Source organism: Fundulus heteroclitus, chromosome 20, assembly GCF_011125445.2.
Source record: "Fundulus heteroclitus isolate FHET01 chromosome 20, MU-UCD_Fhet_4.1, whole genome shotgun sequence".
In the NCBI taxonomy this organism is placed as follows: Eukaryota; Metazoa; Chordata; class Actinopteri; order Cyprinodontiformes; family Fundulidae; genus Fundulus; species Fundulus heteroclitus.
Genome location: NC_046380.1, coordinates 37,194,648 through 37,214,385, shown reverse-complemented (window position 1 = coordinate 37,214,385; position 19,738 = coordinate 37,194,648). Strand labels below are relative to the sequence as shown.

Genomic DNA, 19,738 nt, shown 5'->3' with positions numbered 1-19,738 from the left:
TCGTTGGGGAAAGGAAGAAAGAAGATGCACCTTCCTTTCTGATCCTGTCTAAATCCTGCTTATTTCAATAATAAAGTCTGATATTACACAAAACTCACTCTGCTTGTTCTCCTTACTTATCCCCTTGGTGCAGAAGATAAATGAAATCTTGAACAGAAATGTTATTATTAATTCTGAAAATATTATCATGTGAATATAAATACAAAGCATACAGAAAATGCAGCTTTATTAAGTGACCTGGTTTATTTTATTTAGCTTTTAATTTCTTTTCAACATTTAGTTCTACTACTTGGCTTGGGCTTTGATAGTTTCATGTTTTAAAATGACAAAAGAAATATGAAAAAGCTTATGGTCGTCAAGTTGTAGTTACTCTCATATGACAGCAGATGGCAGTGAAAGCCCAAATTCATGAAATTAAATGTTTGAAGTCAATTTTTAAATGTCTGTCTACCACTTTTTTGTGATTTGAATCATCAGTGGCCGGTCTAAACATATTAAATTTCCAAGAATGCAAAGTGAGCATGAAACTATACCATCACTGACCAGGGACCTCCTGGTTGTGTCTGGTGCTGCAGTGTTCTTATTGGGTAAAACACCCTTAAATCTAGTGGCTGAGCATATAAAAGACAACCTCCTGATAATATAATATGCAAAAAACGCCACCAAACATTATTAACGCCACCGCACATATTTTACGCGAGCGCGCATTTTTTACGTCACCGCGCGTTCTGGCTGGAAACACGCGGTGACGTAAAAAACGCGTGCTCACGTAAAATACGGGTTGGAACTGCGCTTTATTGTATGGACGATAATTGGCCCCTTCGGCTTGCCATAATCTTCACACTCTGTGCTCCATTAACCAGCCTTGGAAACCGTGACGTCAGACCACTGTTGTGAATTCGTATTCTCAAAGAAAAAATCCGTATTCTCAAGCAGCCGCTGCTGTTTGTGCTCATGAAGAATAAAGCCCAAATTTAAACTTGAAATTTGTATATATTAGTTATTGAAGTTGTATGTTGTATCTTTTGCATGAGATTTTAATTATTATGAGTTTACAAATGTTTGTCATGCACAACTGTCCTTTTATGTACAAGTTTATTTTGACAGTGATCCTACCTCATACATTTGCAGATTGTTGTACAGACACACAAATCTCCTCACACATTTACAGATTTATTTACACATTTTCAAATCCCACTGCACACACAAATCGAGATACAGACACACAACTCTCCACACACATTTGCAAATAATATTGCAACAATATTGCCCCATACTATTATCCCCATATCACAACCGGTCCCAAATACAAGCAAGGAGAGAAATGCGTTTTGCTCAACTGTCAACACCTTTGTCCTTATTTTTAGACTACTGAGCAAATCTTTTCAATGGAGATAAGCTGTTTCCACTTGGATGTTTGAATATTTTCTCCAGAATGAAGTTCCTGTAACAGGCTGTCCTCTGGTTAAGTTCCAACATACTAATTTCCCCCACCCCCTGTGAAAACATGAAGTAATCCCTTAAAAGATTTTTGAATAGTTTGAGTAAACTAATCTTTATTTTAGATCGGTTTACCTCTGTTATTACTGGGCAAGCTCTTTAGGGAGAATTCATGATGATTTGCTATGGAACGAAAATTAAAATCCACCTAATAGCAGTTTAATAAAAATCCAACACGATAACCAGACCAGAGTTACACATTTTATTGTAAAAAATATCTATAATTTTTAGACATTACATGGAAGGAAGGAAGGAAGGAAGGAAGGAAGGAAGGAAGGAAGGAAGGAAGGAAGGAAGGAAGGAAGGAAGGAAGGAAGGAAGGAAGGAAGGAAGGAAGGAAGGAAGGAACATGGGATTGGCAATAAAATCTGGAAAAACATACATTTTTCTCAACTTATCCTGACTGTGTAGAGACCCAGTCAGACATTTCCATAAGACAAACATTCCCTCTTCTCTTTGGTCATTGCATTGACAGAATATAACATAAAAATATTAAAGTATCAAACAACCACTAAGAAAAAAAGTCCAACTTAAGCGAGTGTTTGTTTGTTTTTTTAACAGATGCCAGCATCGAGCTACTCCACCAACAGGCTGAGACCCATTTAACATTAATTGTCTGCTGTGCTCTGAAAGGCATGAAGCTGCTGCCTCTAGGAGGCAATCCAGGGGTGTCTCAAACACTGGCCGGCTGTGGCTCTTCTCTGTGGCTGCACCTCCAACATGGTGAGGAGAAAGGAAGTGAACGGGAGAGCTTCCTCTCGTGGCCACTCGTACTTATCCAGCAGGATCTCCAACAAGCTCCATGGTTTCAGCTTTGAGATGTGCCGCAGTTGTCCTAAAATGAGGGGAAAAAAACGATTCCAGCTGTTTACACCATCTTGTCTTTTTATTATTTATGTCATGGCCCACTGGTCCCCAGGGTGATTATTCTTACGCACATAATCACCTTGCAGAGTATTAATATTCTGCAAGGTGGGATTACCTCAAATGCAAGAAACAGATTAAATAACCAGAATAAATACATTTGATTCACTTTATGAATCAGTGTGTGAACGGGACTTTTAGAACGTCGCGTAAACCATAATAAAAAGCATTACAGGAACAGAGATACACCAATAAATTAGCTGGGGACAGCTTGCCCTGCTCTGACCGATGACTGGCCGGTCAGAAACTCCAACGTTGAATCTGTTTCCTTTTAACAAACGCAGCACAGATAAGCAGCATCAGGCTGTGTTGGCAACGCTCTTCAGTGTGCAATCTGAAAAGGAGTTTCCTATTTTCAGCATCAGTAATAAACTTTAAACTAAAGCCCAGACACTGAGTAGTAAGAAGCTATTTTTACATAGAAACTATATTTACATCACAAGAAATCTCTATGTCCATGAACGCTACTTTCAGCAGATAACAGGAAGGTTGAACAGAGGAAAGCAAGGTGGCTGTTTTATTCTCCTGTGGCTGTTAGGGACCATGTTGGATTTAGAAATGAAGGCAGCTTCGTTTGTCAAAATAATCTGAAGAGGAAACGGTTTTAACCTAAGACGGAGCCCTTTCATTTATTCATTTACTCATTTACTTATTCTTTTAAGCTAATTTTGAAGCTATAAAAGTAAAGTGAGGCCTGTTCTTAGATGTGCAATACCATTAGCGGCAAACATTTTGTGTTATATTTTCATTGTTTAACCATTTGGTTTTATGAGCATGTTTCAAAGCTTATAATTAGTTGCATTTTGAATACAGGTCAATTGTTAGATGAGATGATTGAAATGAAAATAAATTATTAAAAACAATTTCAGTATTTTGTTTTCATGAAACAAAAGGGAGACAAGGGGGAAACATAAATTGATTAATTGGATTTGGTCAAATAAAATCAGAGATTTTGTTTTTAAGCCATATCACGCAGCTCTAATTATTGTATTTGATGTACTGTCATACTGTACATCAAATACACCTACATTATGTACACAACACCATAAGTGTCATTCTCTGCACTCATCACACTGTGTACATGTATGTTTGTATATGTATGTGCACCTGTACATCACTTCCACCTCCAAAATGTGCTTAATAATAACAACAATAAGGTAATAACAATTCACTCCTGCATCCTTTGAACTCTGCTCATTGCACCATTGCATTATTGTCTCAACCTCTCCCCTTAGTTTATATGTTTTCTATACTGAAGACCATGCGTACATTACTGTCTTATTGTATAAGTATGGTAAACACATTGTCAACATTGTACCATCCAGATTCAAATTCTTCATATGTCTACACATACCTGGCAAATAAAGCTGACTCTGATATTTATATTATATTCATGGATTGACCACTTAATTATATTTTCATATTCAAACTTGTATCTGTCTCATTAAATTTCTTACACTATTTTAATCAGTCTCAAATCTTTAAAGGGGCCATGACAACAAATAAAATTTTTCTGAGGAGCTGCTCAGGGACAATCAGCTTTATTACAATCAGATCAGAAAACGGGTTGTCTTTATACGCAATTCCTATTCTCCAACCAGAGCCTACCATCACGCAATACTTAACCTATTATTAATCACACTAACATATTTAAATTATTACCGCAGTAATGGAAGGAGATATAAAAAAAGAAAAATGCAATATAACTACCTAAGGGAAGAATATTTAGAGGCGCATTGAGAATGAATGCTAAGATTACTTCACTTGATTAAAGATTTAAGATTCTCCCTCAGAAAAGTAATCTCAAGGTTTTGTCACCACTTTGGGTTCTAAATACCTACAGGTCCTGGTGCCAAAACAGTCTAATCAAAAGACAGGACAACAGTACCCCCAGTTGGGTTTGAGGCTCTCTACTTTTTCAGAACCAGCTCGGCTTCTGCTCTGGGTTCTGTCTGGGGCTATGAGACTCAAAGGCTGTAGGAAGTTTGACTGTTTGTCTCCTTTGAACTCAGATCAGAATTACAAACAGTGGAAGAATATAGATTAAAGTTTTGAAGATTAAAGAACACTATGGTGAATAAAAACAATTCAATGTATTTTTAACCAAGCTCTTCCAGATTTGGCTAAGCTGACTGAGCACAGTTTCCTGGTTCTGTGTGTCTCTTAACGTGTCTGTCATCGTATTGGAAGTTGACGTGTCATGTCATCAGACATACCAAGAAGGATAGGTTTGGGACATACGTTCAGAAGACGTTGTCTTTTAAAGACCAGTGGAGAATTATTATGCTCTTAGCTTTTTTTTACCTTTAGATCAGGGAGTTTCTACAATAACAGATAGTAAGTAATAAATAGTCAAGGTCTCAGCCGAGCATTCACATACTCTTAGCAAGGTATGTTTTACTGCATTTTCTTAACGCTACAATATTCTAGCCATGCTAGCACTGCTAATTGCCAATATAGAAGGCAAAAAAACACTTAAAAAGTGAAAGTTTTATTTTAGGGCCTTAAAATCCTTGTTTCTGTCCCACACATGAAACAGGATATCAACTTTTCTTGATAGCTAAATTGCTATAAATAATTAATGACCGGCTCCTGGCTGGAAGGATGGAATTAAATATTTTGAATAATGTTCCTGTACCTTCTAATATTATAAAAGAAAATCTGAACAGAGCCAAAATCTGCAGTAGCAGGCCAAAGATGTACAAAAGATGGAGATCGGGAATCAGTCACAGAGTTTTGATTGGTGCACCTCTTCCAAGGAGTTTTTATATTTTGTTTATTTTCTAGACATAACTTTACCTTTTCTGTTGAAGTATTGTTTGGATTTTCTCCCAGAAAGAGCAAACTGGGATGGAAGAGGTCCAAGCAGCTCAATGATGTGAGCAATGTGATCTAAGGACATGGAAACAGTGTTTATTATTTATTTCCATTTACGTACAGCGGTGGCAATCTAGTTGAACACACACCTTCCTCCCGGGAGTATGAAGCTCCTGATTGGGGGTCAAACAAGTAGTCTCCCGTAGCCAGCTCAAAGGCCTTCGGGATACACAAGAAGACAATATAATAAAGAGAGGTGTAAAATTAGTAAAGAGGGGTAAAAAATTATCCAAAGATTATTTCAAAACAGAGACGAAGCAGCTCACCATGCAGGCAGTACTCCAGATGTCAGCGGCAGTGTCATAGTCGGCACCAATCAGAACCTCTATAGAGCGGTACTGGCAAGTCTGAATGTCTTCAGTGAAGTGCTTGTTCTGATAAAAAGAGAACTATAGATATGATCCCCTATCTGTACTGTACATCTGCCTCCTTAAAAATAACGGGATGGATTGTTCTACCAAGGACTCAACTTAGAACTAGGATTTGATTTTTTTTCCTTTTAAATGTTTCTAGATTTCATGATATTTTTTTTTAAATCTCATTAGAATGTCTGATTTTCTACAGTCATCAGGTTTTAAACCTTAAGTAAGTAAATAAGTCTGTCAGTAACTTCTTAAAGGATCAGATTTTCGTAATAGTTTATGGTCTAAAATCCACAAGGCTCCTTCCTTCCATGAACCATGTCTAACAATACCGGTGCATGTTGGTAAGTAAGAATATCACAAAACATTAGTAAAGGTATTCAATTTAAAAAGTAGAACTTCAATATAAATTATTTACACTCATTTTCAATTTTAAAAATCAAAAACTAGTGCCACAGAACAACAACAACAACAGCAAACAAATAAATAAATAAACGGCTGACAGCAGCCTCCAGCAGTCATCAACCACCTGTGGAAACTTTAAATTGGGACTCAAGCAGCTTGCAATCTCCACCTCTCTACTTTTCCCTTTCCGTAACCCAGGAAAGAAGCTTTAGCTGTTGTCTTTGGCTCATGTCTGTGTGTGGTTGCTTTTGAAGCACTGAATCCACATGAAGTCTGCATTTTGTGAATCTTCCCTAAAATCACCAAGATGCTTATGTCAGCACTCTTAGGACAGCCAGCTGCATTAACATTGAGCTTTTGTGGCTTACCCTAAGTCCACAGTCTTCACCACGATGGTGCATAACATAACATAACATTTATGTTTTAAAATCATTCCCTCCAATTTATTTGGTCAGAGAAGGCACACAGTCCATGTGACAAAATAGATGTTACCCTGTATCCAGGGCGTCTAGCTACCAGTTAATTTGCACACCCAGTCCCTGTTTGGGCTGTTCTATTAAAAAGTAAGACAAAACGATAATAATAAAAAGGGTTAATAAAAAATGTAAAAGGGTATTCATGTTTCTGAGATTTCTCAGTGACTAACAAAGAGAGAACAACAAAGACAGCAATGCTTAAATATAATGTTCAATTTCAGGGTTTGGAGTGATTTTGGTAGGGGTGAACTGACCAAGTAACTATATCCGTCGTTTATAAGAACGACAGATATGCACATTCAACTTCCAACCCAGTATTGCTAGAATATAAAATAAGACATATAGAATACACTGGATTGTGTTTTGCAGATAATCTCAATACTGAGCAGATCCAGATTCCTAGTATATGCAAGTTCTAGGTTTTGCCAAGCAAATCTGTGAGTATCAGCAATAAGCTACACAATAAATAATACAATTACAAATCACAAGGGCCATCAAAATACCCTATGAATATTTTTTTCAGTCATTAAAAAAGTGCAGCACGTTGATTTGTGAAGTGTGATGTTTATGTTCTAATTAATAATGAAAAACTGCATTAACTACATGGCTGTTGCCTGATGACCACTAGTTACATAAAATAACTTAACTACATGGTTTTATTTTGTCTGTTGATTAATCACTCACCACCCAGCAGGCATTGCCCAGGTCTGCAATCTTGACAACAATTTTGTCAGCATTCTGAGGCTTCAACAGGTCTACAGGCACATCTGGGTTGCTGATTGCTAAAATATAGGGGAAAAAAAACATTTAAAGGTACTTTAAGAACTTGGACAAAGCTTTAGTAATACAATGACCTAGTTAGAGTTGGTCATTAAAAGCACGTCAACCAAGTGGAGATTTCTTTTGACTGCATTTTTCCACAGAAAACAATTGGAAGGTCATGAGAAGTCGTGAGACTGACCTCTAGCCGGGGAAGCTGGAGCAGGCTCGGAGCACACGGTCTGGTGGAAAAACTCGGATCTGGAGGCAGAAACAGGAGCATCGAGGCTAATGTTTGGGCAAGAGCCCATTGAGCCTCTGTGGCTGCGTGGGGTGCTGTCCAATCCATCTTCAAACAGCAAAGTCTGTCTCCTTATCTTAAGGTCAGGACCTCTGAGCTTTGAATTACAAGTGGACTGATGTGTGCTTGGGGCAGCAGCAGCAGCAGCACCTTCAGAGAAGGTCACATGAGGTTTGTCTGATTTCAGGTCAGACGGATTCTTCTGTCCTCGGCAGCGTTTGTCCTTCGCTGATAGCCGCGTTAATGGACTCCTGGAAACCTTGCTGGACTGGGAGGGACAGTTAGTAGTCAGACATAATCAGATATGAGCATTAACTGTTGAAAACAATTAAATGAAGGTCAGTGAACTATCAGCTTCATGTCTGTTTTAGGAGAGCAGCAAATCATTCAAATTCAAGCAAACATGTGCCGTGTTTAAATGATCCTAACTGGACTGATTCCATATTTCCTTTACAGGACACGGTGAGAGACAAACGTATCCAGGCTAGGAGACTCTGTTTGACAGTCTTTGTTTTGACATTATCCAGTATTCTGTTGAATAGAGGGTTGCTAACAACAAGGTACGGTGAAACCACAGCACCAGCTGCTGGAGGAACATCAAAACTTGACCTTGTCTTCTCTGACATAAAGCAGAGACAAACATTTAAGGCTCTGATCCAACTGCCTTTTCTCAACACTTCTCCTTTGGACAGAGAATAACAACTTCAAATTATTTTATTGTCCAAACTATACAGTTTATTATAGGATTTCTGCTATTTGCCTACCATATATTTGCCTATTAAAGAAACAGCCTATGTTGACATTGCTTTATGGCAAATAAGGAATTGTTTAGCAAACTGGCTTCATCTCTGTGTGAAGTCAGCAAAACAGTCCAGCAAAATTAATGTTACATAATAACTCATTGGGGAAGTATTTGAAACGCAAGATATACCTTGACAGCTAAACCTATGTAGACGATATACTCAACAATGTTTTTAAATAGGTTAAATAACCAGCAGCCATCTGTACCATCTGAAAGTTTAGCTGAGTTTTTCTCTCATGGATCTACGTTCAGTGTGCCTCATGCTACCTGCTTTGTTCAGCTCACCACATTGGTTTTTTTGTAAGAATTAGGCATGTGAATCGTCAAGGCCATGTAAGAAGAATGATTTAGACTCAGATGAACCTACTCTGTTTGGGCTGCATGTTTGGCTGCCATTATCTTGTTGAAAGACAAAACGATGAGCCATTTTCGGTTCACAATGGGAACCCACCGGGTTTTTATTTTTAAAAGCTCCATGATGCTATGCACTCTAAAAAGGTTCTCATGGTTCTCCAACATATTCAAAAAGGTTTTTAAGAGGTAAAATCACCACTATTGCTCCATAAAAATAAAATAAAGTCAATAATTAGTTAAAAGTGGACATGGGTGCAGCTTTTATCAGGTGTACCCATATAGTCAGATCTGAAAGACTAGAGTTGAGTGACCTGAGTGCAGCCAGAGACATGTGAGTGAAACCAGTCAACGGGGATATTTGTGATAACCGATTAAGAAAGTTGGTGTAGGAAATTGTTTTTAGGGTCACTCTTGGATCAAGGAAGACGAAAACAGCGAGTTTATGGGAATCAGCTGCCATGAGGAAATGATTAGTAATTTTCATTGGAGCAGTGGGGGAGTCATCGAAACATCAGCTTTTGTTTCACACTAAATTCCCCCTGAGTAGCTGTTGCAGAAAAGCTACTCATCTGCCAGCTGCAGTTAAAGTCCCAGTAAAGTTTGGTAAACTCGTCATGTTTAAGTCGGTGATGGTAGGACAAAAAGGGCTTTTTTTTCTGGCATCACTACCGGACATCCAGATGACACATAGGTGATGTCTACCAGCTATTTTTGGGACTTGGTGACACCAAGATGGCAGCCTTTGCTACAGCTTTTTGGATTTTCACCTCCCTTGCTATCCTGCTCACTGTGTGTGGGGGCAAGATAAATATTCATTCTCATCAAGCCTAGTCGCTAATGCCTAAAGAAATAATCCATTAAATAGGGTTGACTTTTCTGAATTTGTCAGTATTGTGCTACAGAAATATGATTTTTAAGGATTTGTACAAGCCTTTAAACAGAGGAAAAAATACATGCAGCCAGTGTTTTTTTTTTGTTATTGTTAAACTATATTGCATGTAAACATGAATTTTTCATTCACAAACAGATAATCCTACATGACACATGCATCTCAAACTTCACTTGTAATATGAACAGTGTAGTTTGTTATTAAGGAACGATCCACCTCGGCATATCATGCAGTGCTTCATCTCAAAGGTGTTGTCAAGAGGCACCTGACATGCGCGACTTTAGAAGCGTCCATCTTACCAATTCGCCAAGGGTGTGCAGAACTCCTGTCAGCTTCCCAAAGAAGTTGAACCCACTCTTAGGAAATAATAGCAGGAAAGCTAAGGGTCAGAACAACGTTGTACATGAATGCAGTAACAAAACGACTGAGATGTTGCTATTTAAGTTCATTTTTAAACTGCACACCTGTTTTTTTCCTGGGTCTTTGTTAACTGGCAAAAAAAGAGAGAGAAAAGAAAAAGGAGAATACATCCGAGGAATAATTACGCCCCACACCAAATACACACAGATTCGGAAAATATATGAAAGATATTGAGACCAAGCAAGTCCTGACAGAGTTTCACCAACCTGAGCTGCTTAGCGGCGACGAAACGGGCAACTCCCACAGCTTTGTCTTGGCTGCAAGCTTCCTAATATAAACCTCATCCACTCTCAGGAGGATGTTTTCTGGCTTGATGTCGGTATGGATTACTTTGCATTTAGCGTGCAAGTAATCTAAACCCTGCAAAACCTGCAAATGAGACCTCAGTCAGAGGTGAAGCATGGGATGATGATGATTACGCAGACTGGAAGGACAGGTTGTGGCTCACCTGTTTGAGGATGCTTTTAACACAAGGCAGGGGGAGTCCTGTGTAGTTGGATTTGACGATCCACCTGAGCAGCTGGTGGCCTAGAACCTCCAGAACCATGCACACATCTGGCGAGCAGCTAAAGAACTTTTATCTCAGAGAAGGCAGGGCTGCTCGCAATGACAGCAGAAAAGTGGAAAAAAATGACCTGAGTTCAGCCGCACCTCAGCACAGAATAATTTAGGAACAATGTTGTTGAGAGAAGTCGTCGCCGTAAAAGATACGCTCTCCAGTCGTAGCGCAGATTCTAAAGTCATCAATGAGCTGCACAATTTTCTCCCGCTTAGGATCTTTAGGGTCGCTGTCCCTTATCTGAGAACAAGTACCAAAAACAAAAAAGACGTTTACTTAGTAATGTAATTTTTGGTTTTTAGAAAAATCCAAAAACAAAAGACAGCTGTGAGACATCTGGAAAAGGGAAAAATCTCTCATCAGACTGACACATTTAAGCAGCTTGATCTCGTCCAGTGCCGTCTCTGTAAAAATTTCAGCACTCTTCACCACCTTCAGAGCCACAAAGCGCTTCGTTCTGCAGACAAAAAAAATGACTTAAGTCACTATCCCCATTATTTACAGACCCTGCAATACTATTCACACCCCCTAAACTTTTCCTCAATTTGTCATATTACATCCACATATTGCAGTGCATTATATTGGGATTCCAATGTCATCGACCAACACACAAAGGAGCACATAATGGTCAACAGTGAGAAAAATCATGCCTGAAAGAAAAGTGTGCCAAGCATGTATATTCAGCCCTCTTTACTCAGATTAAAGCTGCAGTAGGAAGTTTTTGTATAAATGTATTTTTTACATATTTGTTAAAACTCTCACTATGTCCTGACAGTAAAATATCAGACAGGTCATCTGTGGTAAAAAATATATATATATATAGCTCCTCTGGCTCCTCCTGCCATTTACAGAAATAAACCCGCTCCCGGTCAGGAACAACCAATCAGAACCAGGAGGAATGTCTGGTTCTGATTGGTTGTGTCTGCTCTGCTCACTTTCTTCTTCAATTTCTGGAGTGGCACCTGCTCAGAAAACCAAGACAGGTAAACATTGGAGCAGCTTGGTGGGCTCCGCTGTGGGGGAGGGGCTGTGGAGGGAGAGCTATAGCACAGCCTGACAAACCCGACAGGCCAAACAAAGGAGAGCAATACTTTGTATCTCTGGAGGAGATCTACAACTCAGGACTAGCAAGGTTATGTGTACTTTCCAGTGCGAAAGTGTGATCCCAGCAGAGATCAGCGTAGTATTGGGGTCACTATGGAGTGCTGTTGAGATAATTTGGCTAAGGAAGAATCCTAACAAATCATCACTCTCCAGCCTGTATTTACAAGTGACTACTGGACCACAGACACAAGTGTTATTGTTAGACATTCCTCAGCAGACTCAACGCTGATTGTTGTTAAATGCAGAGGATTTACAGTGTTTTTTTTACATAGTTCCAGACAAAAATGCTAAAAGTTAGATTGAACCTTTTACAAAGAGTTATTGTAAGACAACATAACTCTCATCAAGATGGAACTTGTTTTGGCTGGTGACTTCAATCATGTGAACTAAATTAAAACACTCCCTAACTTTGTGCTTAAGGAGTGACTTGAGGGGAGAACACACTAAATTGAGTGCATACCAACTTCCTAAGGGCTATAGACCCTTACCACTGATGCCATGTATTACCATGGCATCAGTGGTAACACATGGCATCATGTTTTACCACTATATTTTCTGTAAGATGCTATATATTTTCAGTAAGTCTGGTGCAGAGGGAGGTGATCTCTTCTGCCATCATCTGCTGGGGGAGCAGCATCAAAGCCAGTGACTTAATAAAGTTCAACAAGCTAATAATGAAGGCTGGCTTTGTTCTGGTGACTCTTCTAGAGCCTCTGGAGATGGTTGCCCAAAGCATGATTCTTTATAAAATGAAGACAACCCTGAGTATCTCTTCATCAACTGTTTTACAACAACACAGCGTCTTCAGTCAGAGGCTTCTTCAGGTCCGCGGTAAGCCAGACCTCTACAGGCGATCATTCCTGCCCACAGCTATCCACTCTTTGAAGAACCCTGCATAATAGTAGAGTTACAAAAAACACTGTATAACTGATGTTACTTTTTTGGGGGGATTATTAAGGTATTTTTAAAACAAATTGAACAATCTCTTTCTTAACATTAGAAAAACAAAGAAAATCATTATTGATTCCAGATGTCACAGAGAGGAACTCAGACCAAAAATAGGAGGACAGGAGGTGGAGAGATTGCCTGACTAAATTCCTGGGGATGAACATCAGCAAAGAGCTTAAATGGTATGTGAACGAAGACACTGTTTTTAAAAATGTCATCAGAGACCAGACTTCCTGATAGAGCTATTCTGCCGAGCAGCCGTAGAAGGTGTCTTAACATAACATTGCTGTCTGGTTTGGGAACTGCTCAGTAGCTGACAGAGCAGCTCTCCAGAGGGTGATTGAAACTGCTCAGGATATCACTGGTCTTTCTCTATGCCCCAATAAGGCCTGCAACATTGGGATATTGTTATCCAACAGCCATTACTGAACTGAATTCTTTCTCCCTTCTACCCACCCTCCTAAAATTATAAAACAAGCATCTCTACAAACTGAGTATTGAATTGTCATAATTGACAAATAATTTTAGATATTGGTCATAGTTGTTTACCTGTTTTGACCTATTTTCAAATCTGTTTCTATTCTTCTTCACTTGTTATTATCTGTTCCTATTGTATATTATTGGAGTTTTTAATGGGGTGTGTATATGTGTATGAGGTGAGATGAGAAATTGAGAAAGAAAACAGGATTTTAAATGTGAACGTCTTGGTGTTCTCTTAAAGAGACAGACTGAAATAACACTGTATGTCATACATGCAATGACAACAAAGCATCTTTAAATCCAGACAGGACAATTATTTGTTGTGCCCAGACAAATCTGGCCTTTATGGCGGAGTTGCTACGAAAAAAAAGCAACTGCATAAAGCTTTTAGAGTTCTTGTTTCTAGTCCCCAATTGGCCGACACAGCAAACATGGGGAAAAAATTAGCTCTGGTAACATGAAACCAAAACTGAACTTACAGTGAAGTGGTTCTAATCAAAGTTCAGTCAATGGTTCAGTCATAGCTCAGACTTAAATCCAGCAGAGCATCTGTGACAAGATTTATAATGTGTTGTTCAGAGACTCCTTCCAATCTGACCAAGGTTGGGCTATTTTGCAAAGAGGAATCACTTCCTTACACTTCACACACTGGTGTGCTACTTTGTGCTGGTGTGACACCTAAAATGCCAATAAACCAGAATGCATCTGTGGTTGTAATGCGACACATTGCTGAAAACTTTAAATGTTGTGAATATTTTTGCATGGCTACGTATCATTAGACTGAATGCAATGTTACAAACTTTTACTCACGCCATGTCCCAGCAGAGCCATACGGTGGAGAAGTGACCCCATCCCAACTTTTTAAGGACTTGGTAGCGGTCCACAAAAATGTCTCCGATCTCTACAGGGTAATAACCACCTGGAAGTGCAGGGCATAAAAAAATCGGAAGTGAAGAGGTTACAGAGCGTGCTGGGTTTTGTTGCTGGGGTCTTGTTTACCTATGCCGTAATCTGAGGGATTCTCCTGTTGCTCTTCATAAAATCCAGCAGGCTCAGGCGATGCAGAATGGTTCTGCGAAGATGGCGGGCCAGGGGGGTTCTTGCTAGGTGTAGGACGCTTGCTGCTGCTACTTTTACGTTTTGTTTCTTGAAAAGGCTGATAAATTGGCTGGTTGATTGTATATAGGGCTGATATGGCGGCTGCGTAGGACGAAGACATGCTGACTGGACCTCGGTAAGTTTGAGGAGAGCTCAAGCCAGTGTGACAGCAGCACTCAGGGAAAGACTGAAACAAAAAAAAAGGCATTCGAACATATTCAGAAACTGAACGTATTTAACTCAAAGTACATCTCTTCTCTGGCAGTTAGTCTGTGCATGTACCTACTGGCTGCATTGGGTTGCATGCAATGGCATTTTAAGAGAGCCAATGAGTGTGTGTCTTTTATTTTTAGCTGAATGAATGGCATGTCAACGTAAATAGCCCCTGACACCAGCCCAGCTGCAACAGGACTCTACTTGAGCTTGTGTAACTGCTGCAGTGGGAGCCACACTGTTGTTCACATGAACTCAAGATGTGAACCCTATGGTCTGTGAAAACCTTCTGGGGCCACTTTTTTTGCCATTTCTGTGTGAACTGGCACGGGTAATGGAAGGTTCAAGGCATACTGACGTCAACGGGAGGTCATGTTATCTGAATTTAGACCCATTTGAAGATTCCAATTACTAACAGCATCATTAGCCCATTTCTAACAGCAACTCTAATTCAGCTTTTGTAGAACTGACAAACTGTTGCAAAGGTTGCTAATCATAGTTTGGCTTGCCAAAACTTCCATGATCAAGGGAGCACTTAGACACATTTTAAATACTGTATGATACTATAGCTGAATCAGGAAGAACTGATTGAGCTGTTAGTAATTCCAGTAATTTTTTTTTTTTTGTTTTGTTTAGTGTTATACTGTGTCACTGTTTTCACAAAATAAAACAAAAATGTATGAACACTACTGTTACAAAGGGTAAATAACAAAGGAATGAAAAATGCCAGAGAACACAACATTACAGCTCCAACCAAAGTGGAGAATGGACATTGAGATAATTTCCAAATTCTCAAACGTTATTTGAAATTAGTTGGCAATACTGTTCCATTCGGGGTTTTTTTTAGTTTGTTTAGTTTTTTGTTTTAGTTCTTTGCTTATTTAAATTATTATTTCTCGTCCCGTTACAATTTATATAACGTGTGTCCCGATGTAAGTGACTTAAATCGCTTATTTTCTTAATGAGTAGTAGAAACGAGCATCTATATCATTTTAATGTTAAGACGCATTGTTTTGCTTTTTAAATAACAGTTCCACTAATATTTCTCACCTCACCCAGTGCTTTCCTCCTTTAGGAGCTCCAGCAGAGGTGTCGCGTTGCCGTGGGCTCTCTGAAGTGCCAGCGGTGCTCCAGGGGGAAATGATCAGCAATAAGTGGAAGGCGGAAAAACGCAGCGAGGCCGACACCACACGGCTGAGGGCGGCGGAGTGGAGCGTCTCCGTCCCGGGCTGCTCTCCTCTTCCTTCCTCCCTCTGGCTCTGAGAGAGGCGGGTCTAGGAATAGCAGAGCGTCGCCATGAGTTTACGCGCTTGAATCCAGCGAGAAGCAGCAGCCAGCCGCGCCTCCACGGGTCGTAACAACTCTTCCTGTTATTAAAAACTGCAAAGAGAAACTGTTATTGCACAAACACCACAATGAAGACCGAAGGAACACGTCAGACACGGAAACATGCGCCGTTCTACTCAGTGTTAATATCCCACAATAATATCTCACGGTTTAATCCACCGTGCAAAAATAGAAAGAGTGTAGACTAATAATAAAAGCTTCGCTCTCGTTCACCTGTAAAAATAGTCTGAGTATCTTATTTCCTTGTCGGAAACAACGGTGCTGTTTTGGTGGCGGGGTAGTGGACGCCTTTGCCAGTATCTGCATACAATTAGTCGCTATTGGCTGCCCTAAAAGCCGCTAGATGACGCCGTTGCCTTATTTGCATATTTGCTGCTGTAGTTATGATCACAGAGCATACACCTCACGACCGCCTTTTTTAAAAATAAAAATAAAAAAAAGTGTATAACTTTATTTGTAAACCACAATAACACATAACTATGTTCATAACAACAGAAAAGTAACAAGAAGAAAACAAAAAGTTACCCAAGGGGGAGCATAAATTAAAACAAAATCATTGGAGAAAACAAATAAAAGAAAAAAGAAAACAATTGTATAAACTGTGATATAAGTGCCGAGGAGCCCCATATTAAAGTAATTTAAGACAACAAATCGTCCATAATCACATATTGGGAGTCCATAATGTCTTTCTTGCTTTTTGATTAGTTGAAGGTCTAATTGTATGCAGATATTGCTTAAACTCAATTAAAAAAAACAGAAAATTTTGTTTTTCTTTTAAAAAATATGCATTTGTGTATGTGAAATTTGGCTTTAATAATTAGTAAATTGATCCAAAAAAAACAACCTTCAGATTAATTTTACCATTTTGGGACATGATGCCATTACAATTGAAATCTTATTGATATCTTTTGAGTCAACATAGTTCCAAAATTTTGGCAAAATACTTTAGACTGAGGACATGTCCAGAATAAATGAGTGACAGCTTCACGACCGCCTTTTGGCGCTGTCCAGCCGTGCGGCCGCCATATTGGACAGGTCGCCCCACTCCACTCATTGTAATGTGTTTAGCAGGCACAGGTATCATCATTTAATCAATTATAACTTGTTGAATATTAAAGTGATCTCCATGCTTTTTTTTTTGTTTGTTTGTTTAAGATGTTTAAGATTTTCCAAATCTTAAACATACAGCTATCTTAGTTCATGATTCAGTGTTCTATTCTTAGTGGAGTTAACAGCAATAGAATAATCTGATGTGATGTATTTTGAAGTATTTTGCAAAATACACAGCCACACATTAATCTTTTTTACTATACACACACATATATATATATATGTGTGTGTGTACATATATGTGTGTGTATATAGCAGCGCTCTATGCACATGCACACCCTCTCCATTGCTGTCTTTCTAAATTAATATGTATCTATGGTTGTGATCTAGGCTGTAGGAAATGATAAGGAATATCACCATTCACATAGCTAAAAGTGATTACAGAGACTTTAAATATGTTTAGAACAGAAAATGAACTTTGTGAAATAATTTATTGATTTTGATACCTTTTTAATATTATGAATTTAACCATAAGACAGTTATCAGAGGAACACACAGTGGACAAGGTGAATAAGTGCTTGTGGCTTTGTGAAAATAACACACAGGCAATTATTTTACTGCAACGGCTTCAGAGAAGAAAAAAAACACTACATTAAAAATGATATTTAAATCCCACTTTGTAATCCAGGGCGGGATTAGCAGCAGTTTTTTATGCTCATTATTCATCAGCAACATGGAAGCAGAGTGGAGTTGGTCTCTTCTCTGCTCGGACTGCAAGCTATGCTTCATATCATGAGTAATTCTGAGTGCTTTCACATGTTGCCCACAAAGTCTCCAAGCGCATAGAAAAAGGTTAAACTGCCTATTTATATTCCTTAAAATAATGACTCAAAAAATATTTTTAATTTCACCCAATGGTTTCCATTTTTGTTTCCATTCCATTCTCAAATAAGTGGAAGACAAAGGATGGATGGATGTTCTGGGAAAAATGTAAAAGGCTCTATGGGCCTCTATTGAAATGGAGTATAGAAATATATTCAGTTATAAGGGTTTATATATAATTTTCTGTTCACTGATCCTTCCATATGTATCTTTTTGTGTGGAAGTGTGGGGCATATAAAACAACAATAATGATACATAGTTCTTTCACAAAACAAGCCATACATCTTAAATATTAAGGTTAGCTATTAGTAACATATTAGTCCATTGTTTGTAAAATCCACTATTATAAATTTGTATGATATGTTTTTAAAAAAAAAATATTGCAAATAACGTTTAGAGCAAGTTTTGCAAAGACTTTTCTCTTTTTTTCTTTTCTTTTTTTTACATTTTATGAATCTACGTGTGATTTGCGACATGTTTGTAAATTAACTAAACAGAAAGCTAGAAAAGAGATTAAAAGGAAGTGTATTTCTCTTGTTGGAGTGAAGTTATGGAATGATGTGGGTTCGATTTATGAACATGTAGTTAATTATTGGTTTTCAAAAAATGATGAAGTGAATAATATTTGAAGGTTACAAGTATAAATAACTGATTCGATATATTCAATCTGGCCTTGTCTTTATTTGTTTTTCTTTTCTTTATATCATTACTTATTGATTCCTATATTCAAGTAGTTTTATTTATTTTTTTCTTTCCTATATCGTAGGCATAATGATTTAAGTTATTAAGTTTAATTTGGTGTCTAGGACAGGCACACACATTGAATAACTGGGCCTGCTCAAGGATCACAGGCGACATGATTTGTCAAACAACTGGAGTCAAATGAACAAATCCAGTTCTTTTGGAAACAGTTTAAAAAGTGAATAGACATACCAGTAGATGGCAGCACGGGAAAAGAGTCGCGTCTTTTCTGCTTCCTTCCTAACAGAAAACATGCCTTTCAATAAAGGTTTGTTTTGTTTTTTCAATTAATAGTATTGCCGCTAGAGGGCAGTGTTTCATTAAAATAACCTGGTGCCTCAATTTCTATTTCGGCAGGTTATTAGACTTAGACTTGGTTCCTAAAATAATAGAATAGAATAGAATAGAATAGAATAGAATAGAATAGAATAGAATAGAATAGAATAATAACCCCGCTTGGTTCCTAAAACAGCATCTTCCATCAGGGCCTAGAAACGGTGTTACCAATAAAGTAGAATTCATTTGGTTTTCAGATAAAGTACACTTATTTTCGCTGACAGGTTTGCAAATTAATGTGATAAATAAGTATATAATAAAATATATACCGGATATGGCAAGAATAAATCCCATTGTTACAATGATTTAATGGGAAGAGGTCAACATACTTTGCAGGTAACAGTGTATATGTGTTAGCTAGCAAATTAATATAAAAACAACTCCATGAAGGAAGATTTGCTCTGAAGTAAACATAAATTCAAGATACCACATAAAACTGCTACACCGGAAGCTTTAGGCTGGATTTAAAAGAGTCCGTAAGAATTTAATAAACATTTGGTATTTGTAAAGTGTGGATCAATTTCAAAAAAGCTTCTACTGCTGCAAAAGGTCTTGGGATGGAAAATACTTCAGCTACATTAAGAGGTGATTTCAACATGACACTTTATTTATTAGAACAAATGTAAAATCTCATACATACAGCAAAGAGCAGGTCTGTTGAGTCAATTCTCACAGGCCACGTTATAAGGAGACAGGGGGAAGATAAAACAGCTGCATTTATATATTTGGAAGAAAAAGAAAAAGTCAAATCATATCACACTGCTGGATAAAATGGTTTAAACACACGCCGGCAATTCCTGCACCGAGAGCTACAGTAGATGGCTACAAAATGTTATAGATTCATAAATATAATGTAGTTTCAATACATTTGCTTTAGAGCTAAATTCATAGCACTTATTTTGTATTTACAG

The 19,738-nt window shown here is 38.2% G+C and overlaps 1 protein-coding gene across 2 annotated transcripts; it reads right to left on the bottom strand.

The window, feature by feature from the left end:
* Positions 1-1,803: 1,803 nt before the first annotated feature.
* Positions 1,804-16,139, bottom strand: LOC105934096 (SRSF protein kinase 2). Of its 2 annotated transcripts, XM_036124704.1 has the most exons (16): positions 16,032-16,139; positions 15,527-15,745; positions 14,160-14,445; positions 13,971-14,079; positions 10,998-11,085; positions 10,781-10,868; positions 10,518-10,624; positions 10,276-10,438; positions 10,114-10,139; positions 9,949-10,005; positions 7,506-7,872; positions 7,229-7,326; positions 5,568-5,675; positions 5,391-5,460; positions 5,224-5,316; positions 1,804-2,335 (listed from the first exon to the last, which is right to left on the bottom strand). In XM_036124704.1, exons 1-16 carry the CDS (start codon positions 16,122-16,124, stop codon positions 2,151-2,153), a joined length of 2,157 nt encoding a protein of 718 aa, XP_035980597.1. In that variant the 5' UTR covers positions 16,125-16,139; the 3' UTR covers positions 1,804-2,150. The 2 variants fall into 2 exon arrangements, with proteins under 2 accessions (XP_035980597.1, XP_021178013.2); XM_021322338.2 differs by lacking the exon at positions 16,032-16,139 and having other exon boundaries at positions 15,522-15,639.
* Positions 16,140-19,738: the final 3,599 nt, after the last annotated feature.